At 36.1% G+C, this 13,030-nt stretch overlaps 1 protein-coding gene across 4 annotated transcripts in view; it reads right to left on the bottom strand.

The window, feature by feature from the left end:
- The window catches only part of SYNE1 (spectrin repeat containing nuclear envelope protein 1), a 294,429-nt gene that overhangs the window by 153,849 nt on the left and 127,550 nt on the right, over window positions 1-13,030 (bottom strand). For 3 of the 4 annotated variants that reach the window (XM_082303442.1, XM_082303443.1, XM_082303444.1), the window contains exons 1-5: window positions 5,671-5,795; window positions 4,485-4,640; window positions 3,005-3,296; window positions 2,143-2,315; window positions 420-729 (exon numbers count right to left, since the gene is read on the bottom strand). In XM_082303442.1, the coding sequence (XP_082159568.1) occupies window positions 420-729; window positions 2,143-2,315; window positions 3,005-3,296; window positions 4,485-4,640; window positions 5,671-5,774 (1,035 nt within the window). In that variant the 5' untranslated portion in view covers window positions 5,775-5,795. Of the gene's footprint in view, window positions 1-419; window positions 730-2,142; window positions 2,316-3,004; window positions 3,297-4,484; window positions 4,641-5,670; window positions 5,877-6,567; window positions 6,681-7,381; window positions 7,590-8,540; window positions 8,745-10,232; window positions 10,335-12,052; window positions 12,236-13,030 lie in introns of those variants that run through there. The other variant, XM_082303445.1, reaches the window with a different exon arrangement.

Genomic DNA, 13,030 nt, shown 5'->3' with positions numbered 1-13,030 from the left:
TTTGACAATAGGATTTCTCTTTCTGACAATATGTTTCCTGCTCAGAGAGCCATTTTAATCTTCCCTTTCTAGGCAAAGAAAAAAATAAAAAAAATGCTAGGAATGAATGAAAAAGAGTTAGTTGAAAATAAATATGTCAGAATATCAGGAATACTGTTGTATATAAGAAACTAAGAACAAAATATATGGCCTTCACTTTCCAAAAACCATACCAGTTTCAACTCCCAATACCATTTTTGCATTCCATTAAATTTTAGTAAACTATATTCAGTTTTTTTTATTAGACTCAACTATACCAGAGGCAAGATTATTCACAGTCAATCCTTTAGTTACTAAAAAATACAAAAATCAGAAATTTTTACCTATATATACAAATGTCTAAACATTTTACTTACCTGAAATGGAGATCTTTATCTTACCTTGGCTACAGTTGTGATGTCATTAAACTGTGTTTTTAGTTCTTCTTGAGCTGCATCTCCAAAGGAATCATCCCCTGTTTTTTCATATAGTTCCACAGCTTTTTCAATGAGTTGCTGTAAATCACCCGAGTGATCCTCTGTCTCAGAAACAATAGCCTGGAAATGGTCCAGCTGAGCAAACTTCTCCTTCAGACCAATCTGTGGTTCTAAAGGCTGTTCTACTTTGTGATCCACATTCTCTAACCACTGTTCCAGCTGGTTTTTTCTTTCCAGATAGTCATTCCACTGGCTAATGACAGAATCTAGGCAGCTTACATTAAAAGAAACAAAGTGCAGATGAGAGCTTGAGAGCTTTTGAACAGTTTGGGGAAAAAAAAAAAGGCTGCTTATTCTTTAATTGTTATATTGTCTGTAGCCATGCACAATAGATTTAGAATATACTTTTTTTCTCCATCTTGCTTTTGTTTTCTATATCAACTTGCATCCAAGTTATTTTAGAATTCCTGTGGCTTTTGGGCCACTTTGTACAACCAACGTAGCTGCTCCCCTATTACAGGTTACATGAGCAATCTGTCTCAGACTAATGAAAAGCACATTTCAGTGTTCAGCAAAGTAAAATACAGAACATTACTGGAGTTCTTTATCATCAGAGTAATAAAATATGCAGCAGCCCATGAAATTACTGTCAATTAAGAGATATTCTGGCAAGTTTTGAAGGAACAAATCCATTACTTATAGTCTCATTTACAATTTATAAGAAATATTCCCTTCTGTTATATATTGCTCTTCCTAGTAGATCACCATACTTCTCTGGGATTTAAGTTGAGGAATGTAATTCTCATTTCACTGGACTTAGAGATAGGTAAGGGTATGGTAAGGATTTCACTTAAAATACCATGGTCTAACCTAATCTAAACAGTATTTTATGATAACAATCGGGTGAAATTTGAGCAACATCGTAAAGACAGCCCATTATCATCTTCTACATACAATTCTATTACAATTTTGGTGCAACTAAGAAAGTGGCACCACTTTCAGTTACTATATGTTAAGAAAAACATAGACAAACTAGTGATAGTTTTCAATCTATTGAATAAGAAACAGGTGTGATAGAGGCCCAGAAAGTATTACCACAGAGAAATTGAGAAACAGTCTGTCCAGAACAGAGGAGATGGAGGCCTTCAGATATATAAAATTATCTCACACTGTCAATAAGAAAAACTTTCCATTTCCACACAGGTTAAGATGAGATGAAATCAGCTTAATATGCAAGAAAGATTATTTGGAGTTGATATTAGGATTTTTTTTTTAATTAAAAACATAATGAAAAACAGAATTGAGAAACCTTCCCTGGTTTATGTATGGAAAAGGTGGACAAATATCTGTCACATTGTGTCACATTCTTGGTCCTGCCCAAGTACAGGCTCAAAAACTCAGAAAGCGCTTTCTAGATTTTTCTCTGTATAAATTTGCATGATTTATATTAATTTTTAAATCAATGTGAAGTACCATTTCATATGAAATTTGATTCATCTGATAGGGTTCACTCATCTTTTTTTTAAAGAAGTGTGTGTTTTTTTCCAGGCAATTTTGGTTGTCTCTGACAGTGCAAATTTCCCCTCACACACCAGTAATGAATGAATGTACTTCTACATGCTGTAAGGTACCACTCTCTGTAAGCAAAGATGGCAGGGTCTGACCTGTGTTTTCCAGGGATACTTACCTCTGCCAGCTCACTGAGGTACTGATGATGTCATTCCATACATCCTTCAGCATCTGCAGCTCGGTTTGTATTACTTTTTGTCCTTCCTCATTGCTGCTTTTAAGTGCTTGTTCTCCTTTGCCAATGGCCATGTTCAGCTTAACCTCACCGTCACCTTTGAGTAAGAGGATCTCCTGTGAGGCAAAACAGGTCAAAATATCAACTGTAACCTGATGAGAAGTGAGAGCTGTTATTCTTTCAACAGTGAACACCATGTTCTCTGAGCTCATCCATCCTGAACAGTCATATCCAGTATGAATTCCTAGACACCTTTTCTTCTAAGGGCCTGTACCTTGCTATGTGCAAGTGCTCTAGCAGTTTTTTCCACAGCTATACAGGTTTTTCACTGCATTGGTCAAGCTAAAATACTGCTCACATTGCAGTAGATGCTGAGTAGGTCAAGCACTGCACAATAAGACAGCACCTCATAAGAAACCTCAGGAAAGCCCATGGCAGATCTCCTAACAACTATTAGATGCTTATCTAACCTCTTCCTGAAGACCTCCTGTGATAGACACACCACAGTCTCTCTCTCTGTCAATTATTCCAAGGCTTCCCCTCTATTAGAAAGCTTTTGGGGACCTGAATACACATTTTCATAGTTCATTATTCCTTATGAAATATAATACCTGACACCTGTTTCCATTAAACTTCATCCTGTTTCTTCTACTTCCCATCCCAATTTGTCAAGATCACCTTAAATTCTGATCCTCTTCTTCATAACCACAGAAATAATAAATTATAAAAATATACCTTTCCCACTGATGTGGCCCACATCCAATATTAATCTTGATGTGTAATACCTAGTTGTATCCTTCTTTACCTGAATTTGTGTCAGTCGTCTTTCCAGTGTGGCTTTGCTTCCAAGAGTGCTCTGTGATGATGTCAGTTTATCTTGAACCTCTTTCACCCATGCCCACATACTCTGCAATGCCTCCTCAAAAGTGAGATGCTCTTGGAGTGCAAGCTGACATGTCCTCAGCTTCTCCTTGACACTTTTGACCATATTTTGATAATTGGTGAGATGTTGAGAAGCCAGACGCACTTCCCTCCCTGCACCATGGCCATCTTCATTTAAAGTCTGTGCCATTTGGGACAGCTGATCAAAAGATTCCCTGAAAGAAAATAATGGGACTAAAAGTTTCAGAAAGCATATAGTATTACAGCCACTGGCAGAAGTTATCAAGGCTGCTCACATAATTACCTACTCCACCAGCGATAAGAGTTCACAGTTAACTGAAAAAATCAGTTAGGAGAGACTGAAAGAATATAAGCAGCGTATATCAATTAATATCTTTTCTTGTGTGCAGTACCATTTCTTGCAGAATTTTGGTGCTCAGAATGATCACACTGAAATCTTTGTGTTAAACACTTAAATTAAAAGCTACCTTAATTTTCTTTTCAGCAGTCAAACTTTCCATTTCTGTACAAACTACTACCCTTTTGTACCTGCCAAAGCTTCTAAGAAGTTCATAGTCTTGGACAGGTAGGAAGGCATGATGGAAAGGTCATTTGTCCAGGATTAGACAATGCCTCTGAGGTTCAGTACAAGGGTCAGTAAAACAGATTAAAACTGGGTCATATCCAGTTAATCTCAGTTTACTTGATCACCCTTCCTGATACCTGATACCTGGTGAGTACAGGGAATTTCCATCAGACCAAAACGTCTTGCATCAGTCTCAACGCAATAGGGACTGAGAGGGTGTTTCTTTTTAAGATGCTGTCAGACTTGGACAACTGACTACTATTTTTGTTCTATCTTCACCAACCTAATAATAAAAAGAGAATTTGAAAAAAAAAGTGCATACTCACACTGGCAATTACTTCACCATCTACTGGCTAAGCCTGAATTTTAGAAAGATTTTACAGCTAATGTGGGTGCCTTTTGAGCTCTTTTATAAAGCAAGCTTCATGGGACAGAGGATTCTGCTAATCTGGTTGGATGTGAATGTTACAGGACAGAAAGAAAATTCTAAAATGGCTATAATGATAAATGTAATTTTCACTATTGCTTTTAAAAGCAAGATTTTTAACATTTATTTTCTAAATTATATTTTCTGTTTGCATTAATTAATGAAGTATGATAAGTTTTTAATGATAAGAAATTTATCATTACCAGATACTGGAGTTGATTGAAATTCATTAGAAATGGAAGCATCTGGATTCAGCATCTTTTCACAGAGTATTTTCCAATACTTTCCTCTAGCTTTCAAAAACACACTTTACCCCAACAAAGTTTAATTTTACTTCTGCCTTGTAGACCAAAAAAAGAGAGAATTTTAGAAAATGTATTTTCAATATACCTTGAATTCAGCAACTCTTCCAGGAACTTTTCCACTTTTTGCACCTCCTTTTTCTTCTCAGAAATAAGCTGTTTGTTCTCTCCTAATGCTTCTGTGCTTATTCTTTCTTCCATGTCATGCATCCACAGGGCAAGCTTCTTGTACTGATCTTCAAAGCTACGGAGCAGATAAATACTCCCTTAAAAAAATACTTCTCAAATGGAGTAAAGTTGGAAGAAGTTAATATCCACAAGACTGGGTATCAGTTTCGTGCTTCAAGAGTAAGAGTTGTACACAAAACATAATTCCACAGTGACTACTAGTCTAAAAATATTCAGCAACTCTCTAAAAATGTTCAGCAAAATCATGGGAACTACAGGGCGACCAGAAGTCTCCAAAATTTAAAGTGACAGTACTTTTATTTATTACTAGATTCAATAAAAGCAGACCAAAAGAAAGCTTTTTTCAAATTCTTATAATGATTTAGTCTAAGAACAAACAATGGATAAAAGTGGGCTTTTTGTCAACATTTATGTGTAGAACACCTGAAGTGTTGTGTTTTCAGTTTCCCCTACAGAAGAGAACTGGAATCTTGAGTGCTAAAAACTCACCAAAACAAGTTCTCGCCCTAAGTTTGAAAACCTTTTTCTTACATGCAGGCACACTGTCTCATCCTGCTGTTTTACCCATTACTGTCACACTAACTTTGCTTTCCATTAGCAACAGTTTTGAATCTGGTTAGATCTGAAAATATTTTAACTCCCAAAATTCCAGCCCTAAGCAGTAATTTAAGAGTGTTTCCTTCTTGGCTTCTTAGGAAACATATCCATTTGGAATGGGACAGAATAGGCACATGCTGTGTAAGAAGCATTCTATCTTCAAACCCCAGGACAGAAATAAACACTCATCACACATCTTCCATCCAGAAAATGGAACTTAAATTACTGGAATCCCAACTGATTTGGAGTTTCACAAGCTACGCAGAACTTCTGCATATATGATCCTGACCTTTCATTCTTTAACCAAATCAGTACCCTTGGAGAAAGACCTGTTGATTTGTTTTTATCAGAGAACTTCAATTTCTCCTAAATACTTCCAAAGAAAAAAGCAAACAGGACTAGAGCAACCGGAAAGAATTCATTTTGCCTTGCACTTTGGCAGCCAGAAAGTTTCATGCAGTCTATTTGTGACTGCTGGTATTACTCACCTTCCCAGGTGTGAGGCACAAGCTTCCAGGGCCTTCTTGTCATTCAGACACTGGTTGAGGAATTCCTGGAAGTTCTGATTAGACTTTGCTATTTGCTCCTGCATATGGCTCACAACTGGTTTGGGTAAACAACCATATAGACTCTCTCCTTCCTTGCAGGCAGCATCTAATTTGTTCTGTCCTTCACTAATAGAATCCAGCACACCCTGTGCAATGAAAGAGTATTGTTTAAACACATAAGATTTGATAATTAAAGATAAGCAATATTTCTGTGACAAGTGGCTAGATTTCTCCAAGAAGATGAGAGCCATGTCTAGCTATGGAAAAAATTTCTACGCGGATAGTTCAAATAAAATTTTATTAAGTGGTGCCACAATTCACAGCACTCAATTTTCTTATTTGATCCCAAGGTAGCAATGGCTTTCTCTGAATAGTTTAATAATCTCTTGAAGATGTTACACATTTCAGGAATTAGGGCTGTTTACAACAGGTGTCTGCTACTTATGTTCTGTCTCATCAAAAGTATATATCTACGAGCTTTGACAAAGCAGTATTAATCTGAAATGTTGAATAAATAAAAGTGTTCTAAAAATAGGAAAATGAAAAGAAGAGAAAGAAAGCAAAAAGGAAAAAAAATATTAATAATCAGAAACAAGAATAGTATAGTTACACATAAATCTTCCAGAAATTCAATTCTGATCTCTCAGAAAAGGGACCACAGTTTTCACTGTATTCCCTCTACAGTACATACTGCTGCCTTGAACCATTCATATATTACCTTTTTTAAAACAAAAACAAGTGTGTTAGCATCTACAAATTATTTTAGATATATAATTGGTTACCTATACTAAATTGCTAATTACTGCTTGGGTTTTTTTTAAAATTTCTTCACTATACCTGCAAGTCATGTAGCTTTGCCTCTATGGCTTTGCTGTCCCCAGACCTGTCAGATGATTCTTTTACTGCAGCCTTCACACCAGAAAACCATTCCTGGAATTCTTGCATAGAGTCTTATTCAATTAAAAAGTATAGAGAAGAGAATATTTTTTAAGATACAGCATTATCCACAATATTATACAGCTGTTTTAAACAATTCTTTTATCCTCCAGGAACAGTGTGTAAAAGGTAACAGAATAAGTCTAATTGTCTTCAATAATCTTGAGACTAGGATTAATTTCACAAGAAATTAGATGTTTCCACTATAAACATCCAACTCTGAACAGTCTTACTAGGCTGCTCTTGACAGTCAATTTCAGTTTATGCTATGTCCCAATTTTATGCTAAATAAAATCTAGATCAGTATCTTAATAAATAAGATTAAAAGTTGCTTACTTTTCTCCACTGACTATCCAGGGAGCCCAGGAAATACTTCAGATGTGTACTTTTACATTATAAACACCTCCATTTGGTTATATACCTCTCTTTATTGCAAATATACAAAGTGTATTTATGCAATAGAGGTGAATACTAACAGTGAGGAAAGGTGCATTTTCATGCATATGATATGGTTAAATTTGAATGGTGTTTATGTAAAATGCTTTGTTTCATAGCAGTTATCCAATGAACATTTGGTAACAGGACTTTTTGAGAGGCTCCATACGAAAACAAAGTTGTAATTGCAAGTGACATCACTGGAAACTCTGGCAGACTCCAGAATGACTCATGGCTGTGGGCTAACAGCTCACTCATATTAACCAGCCTGAAGACTCACAGAGGAAATGTTTTTCCAAGGACTCTTGCATCCTGGCCTGTGTTCTGGAACAGAGCAGATTCACAGCTTCGTACTTCTTTATTAACAAAGTGACAGTGCCACCAAGAGCTTCCAGCTCTACCGAAGGGTATTTGCGACAGAGGCTGTTGAGCGTCTCACAGGTTGAGTCAATGCTGCTTTGCTGAAGCTGAAGGTCCTTTTGTGTTTCCTGAAAAAAAAGTTACAGCACAAATAAGATAGTTATAAAGAAACAAAAGAACTGTCTTTTTCTCAAGCATTCCTACTCCTCCTATATGTTCTTTCCTCCTGTGCCCTATAAGTCAGCCCAGACACAATGAAGGAAAGAGGCTCTGGATCATGTTTCCTTAATCTTCCAAGTGAGATGACTCCTTGAAACTAAAGAGCCATTGCAGAACTGTGAAAAGTGCTGCTTCTCATGATTTATTACTCTACTAGAAATAAATAAATTTCAAGGCATATTGAATAGAAATAGGTATTCTCAGCGAAGTGTGAAGGTACATGTGGGATGCAGTATGACACTGGTATTTGGCAGGACTTCTGCATAAGTGGGACTTTACATACAACTTGAGAAAAATGTTTTCTGAAAACTGAATGTGAATTGGCTATTATATCAATATTGACTGTGCTCACAGTCAAATATCTCCATGTGGTTTGTCATGTTATGATGTGCTTAACTGCATGCAGTCAAGAGAGCACTTAGATGTAGAAAAAGAATTGCTATATATGATGACTGAGGAGGACTTCTGAGGTACAAGTTTGTATCAAAACTGAGTTTGGACCAGTGTCTTTTACTGTGGTGAATTATGAGTTCATACCTTATTGCAAGGGAGTCAATGCACTTGCAAACATTCTGGAGTAATGACCAAGGAGTTCAATGTAACAAAACCAGTTCTTGGAACAACAAAGACCATATTATTCATTAATATTTTCTAAAAGATTTGTATAAAGTTAATAAATCAGAACTTTTTTTCATTGGTGCAACTTCCTAAAAACTATCACTGTATTATTTGCTAATATTTTAGCAGCTGTGCAGGATATATGCAGTTTTTATCAAAGGAAAATTAAGCGTAAAGCTCAGAAAAAAAATCCCAAAGATCACTGCATAAGGAAAAGTGTATTAATTTTCTTCAGCACTGACCTTTAGTTTATTTAGAGATTCAGGATCCAGGTTACGTGCACAGCTTAAAAGCGTCTCTTCCACTTGAGTTAGCCAGTCTGTCATCTGACCTATCAGCTTCTGTAACTGCATCTTCTGAGTACTGAAATCTTTCAGTGTCTCTTTTGCTGTCTCTGATATTTCTTTGGCATGTTCCAACTTCTGCCTCAAATCTGATTCTATAAACTAAAACCAAAATGTTTCTTATTAACACATTGAATAATAAAAATGTTTTGTATGGTAAATGCTTATTGGCAAAATGGAAAGTAGGAAAGTGGCACACAATGATAATTTTACTCTCTTTACAGCTTTAACTGGAGATGCTTACATACCTACAAAATGTCAACCATTTGGGATTCAGTCTTAGATATATAGTAATCCAAAGAAGGGATGCTGACTTATAAAAGGCCAGACTGCAAACTGTTGCAGTTATTATCCACTTCTGAAAAATCGAACAGTTGGTATTTTTCCTTTACTAATTTGCCATATATAAAGAACATGGCTTGCACTCAAATAGCTTGATAAAAAGAAATACCAATTGGTGAATGAGCCTTAAGAGCACTGAGGCTTCAATTATCCCAGTGTAAGGCAGGTGAAAATTGAAGACAGTACAAAAAATCAGCTAGAATCGTGCCCATTAACCTGTTCGAAGACAGCAATATGCAAAATTATAGTAGATGATTGAAATCCTCTGAACCCAGGATTCCAACAGTAGATGTTAGCTGAGCACATATCACTAATAAAAGTACATCACATCAGTCATAATGTGGTACTACGGATAAATCAGATTCACAGAATCCTTTGGGTTAGAAGGGATGTCTGTAGATTCCTTAGTCCAAGTTCCCTGCCAAGGCAGGGTCACCTACAGCAGGTGACATAGAAACACGTCCAGGTGCGTCTTTTCCTTCTCCAGATGGGGAGACTCCATGACGTCCCTGGGCAGCCTGTTCCAAAATGTGGGCAAGGCTTGAGTGTTACATTAACTTCTATTAAAACCTGATATGTATCAAGATATTTCCCTGCCCGTGAAAATTGCAGAAGTCAGCTTATTTTTAAAATCTCTGATGTTGAAAGTTAATAATCTCAAATACCAATTTCTGTTCGAAAACAAACTGCAAAATAGTCATACTTTGGTTTTGTGACTGTCCTAGAACATAGGAATATGTATCTGGCCAAAAGCTCACCTTTCTGTTCATTGTTTTATGTTTTTCTTGTAAGAGCTAGTTCAGCGCCCTTATTCTAGTCCACCAATGAATACTTTTTGGTTAAAAAAGCAAATGAACATACTTTACTGCCTTATAATCCTTTCAAGGAAGCAAACTGTGCATGCATTCACGTATGATGTGGCTCAATGTTGTGCAGTGCAGAGAGTATCTGTAGTCTCATATCCCATCAGTTACATTATAAACTATTTCTTCTATTTTGATTTACTAAAAAATACTTCTACAATCCTAATGCTCAATTACTTTATCGCATACTGTTTATACAAAAAAAAAAAAAAATCAAGGCTACCTAGAGAAATATGAACAAAGAATAGTTATGCTACATATAAATAATGATGCTGTATCTGCCACCTTGAAAGAAAAAGGTAGTGCAGGATAGACAGAAATTTCAGGAGGAATGTTTTCTTAGTTCTTTGAGCACAATCTGTGATTACCAATGTCTTTATTTTACCTGGAGATCCGCAGGAGGCTCTTGACAATGGGTCAGTTCTTTGAGTTCTGAGATTTTGGAACTAAGTTGCTCCAACTTCAGTTCTTTATCCTTGACTTCAGTCTGTAAAAGAGATGTGGTCAGACTTTCATACCAAACTACAAGAAGCTTTTAGACTTTCAGAAGGATGCTCCACCAACTTCAAAATTGAAAGAAAATGAAAACACAGTTTAGAAATCAGAGGGAAAACACTGCCGTTCTACTAATTTTGTGCTCTAAAAATCTCCCATCTCTTTTTACTTGTTAGACTCAGTTCAGAGAAATTTTCCCCTCCTTTGAAATAACCATACACATTATCAGCATTTAAAATGCTCTAAAAGTTTTAGTTTGTTAAAACTGGAAAAATAAAGATGAAAATGTCATTGTTTATTCAACTGGAAGTATCTAGTGGGGGTGTTAGGTTCCGCTTAAAGGCATGCAGACTATATTACACGTGGTCTCCGATTTTTATTTCAAGCAAGTGAGGTCTTGATAAAAAATTAGACACAGAAATAGATTTTAACCTTAAAACGGATTAAAAAATACTGATATATATGCACTGACATATCTGGACCTTGTATTTATAGATCCAAGTTATAAATAAATATCTACTTATTACAAAAATAGTACCAAAGTGAAAGTGAAAAATCGTAATTTGGAGTTTTGAAATATCAGTATCCTATTGCCCACAACTTCCTTTCTAAAAATTTCAAGCAGATCATTCCAATTAAAAGACTGAACAGTGGACTGCAGGATTAAATTGCCGAAATTAACATCTGCCCTAAATGCCCAGAAGAATACTTGGGGGTATTTTGTGCTAGGGAGGATATAATATTAGGTAGCCAGTCAAGAAAGTGACCACTGATTTGGGCAGAAGAGGTACACTGATTGTTTCTGTCCATGCTCATCTGATTGCTGAAAGGGCAGGATCCTGCTGGCACTGAACTGCTCTTCCTCTTGCCTTTGCAAAACAAAGTGCAAAAAAAGTATTATGGACTATACATTCTGTGACTGTAAATGGGCACACAGTGCTCACATCTGCTACTTTGGCACTCCTGCATATTAAGTACATCTGTGTTTTGGGTACTGTCTGCTTTTACTCCAAATCAGTTTTAACAGCAATGAATTTAGGTGGTCTAATTGCTACATAAGGCATTCAATAGCGCTTACGCTGAGTAAAATAATGATTTATTGTTTTATAATCTATCATAATACTTGATTAAGTTCACTGTGCCTCTTCTTAAACAGGTAATTTATTTCAAATGAAGTAGAATATGGCTCAGTCTGTGATTGATCTGATCTATATTTCAAGCCAATAGAGGCAGAATGTATCCTGAAAACTGGCTAGATTTCTAAAAGAGTTTAACACTATCCAGAGAAGAAAGTCATCATCTAACTGAAATAAAATTCACCTTCCAGTCCACCATATCGTTTTATTGTCTGAAGAATCTACTTTCCTGGATGAGGTTTTAGAAACTACTCATTTTTTTCCTAAACTGCAGCTGAAGTTGTCTAAAATGTCCATTAGTTTTTACTGGAACAGAATTCAGTCTAGAACCAAATATAACTGCTAGGGCCAAAATAACTGTGGAGCTTAGATTTAGTAAGATGTGCCATTCTTGTTTCTGTCAGAAGTAAACACCTTAAAATAAAAAGGACAGGAATGCTCTCAGCTAGCTGTTGGGTTAGGGTACCACCACTTGAACAGAGGACACAGACAACAGCACAGCCTTTTCTCTGTGCTGGACATCACTTGACATTTTGGTCCAGAACATTTTTATTACTGACTTATGGGTAAGAACCTGGAAGTCTTTCAGGAGGACCTCCATTCTCTGACTGTTACTGAAGTTGCTGATGCCTTCATTCAGTTGAGAAATGCACTTATTACACCATCCATCTAATTCATCTCCAGTTCTCAGGATGTCATCCCACAGAGACACGCTTACACTCAGTCGGTCAATGTTATCATCAATTCTTTCGGACACCTTTTAGGAAAGAAGAACGTATCAATACCATTCACAAATTAATTTTAGACTTCTCTATTTTGCAGACAGTTTTAAGGCAAGTGCATAAAAAATAATTAGTAAGCTTGGGTAAATAATTTTCTTAGATTTAGTTTTAAGTTCCGAATTCTGAATTCTAAGATCAATTTAATCACCCAGATCATAAAACAAAAATCTTATGTGTCTTTTTCTAAATATTCATATACTTTTTACTGGGAAAGCTTTTGTTCAAATAAACTTTATCTTTCAAAAAAACCTACATGTATCTTTCTTACGTAATGTAGGAATTTGCTACTAAAGCAGTATAAATATGTAAATGTAAAATATGAGGTAGAAATTCTTTACTGTGAGTGTGGTGAGACACTGGAACTGATTGTCCAGAGCCATTGTAGATGCCCCGTCCGTGGAAATGTTGAAGGCCAGCTTGAATGGGGCTTTGAGCAACTTGATCTAGTGAAAGGTGTCCCTGCCCATGGCAGGGGGGTTGGAACCAGAAGATCTTTAAGGTCCCTTCTGACCCAAACCAATCTGTGATTCTGTAACTAGCTTTTATGTTATATTTCTGTCCTATAGTGATGTCTTTCTCAACATATTCATATCTTTTGTGGTTTAGTGTAATGTAATTTATTGCCTAACTTATTAGTCTGATTAACAAAGTATTGTTGGTATGCATTAGGTGTGAATCCAACCCAACTTTATGCTTAGAACTGTGCAGTGAGCAAATTTACAGTAGTAGCATTCATACACTGCTGTGAGACATCATTTAAAATCTATCAA

Source organism: Coloeus monedula (genome assembly GCF_965178545.1).
Source record: "Coloeus monedula genome assembly, chromosome: 2".
NCBI lineage: Eukaryota > Metazoa > Chordata > Aves > Passeriformes > Corvidae > Coloeus > Coloeus monedula.
The sequence above is the reverse complement of the archived record's forward strand: the minus strand, read 5'-3'. Positions and strand labels throughout refer to the sequence as shown.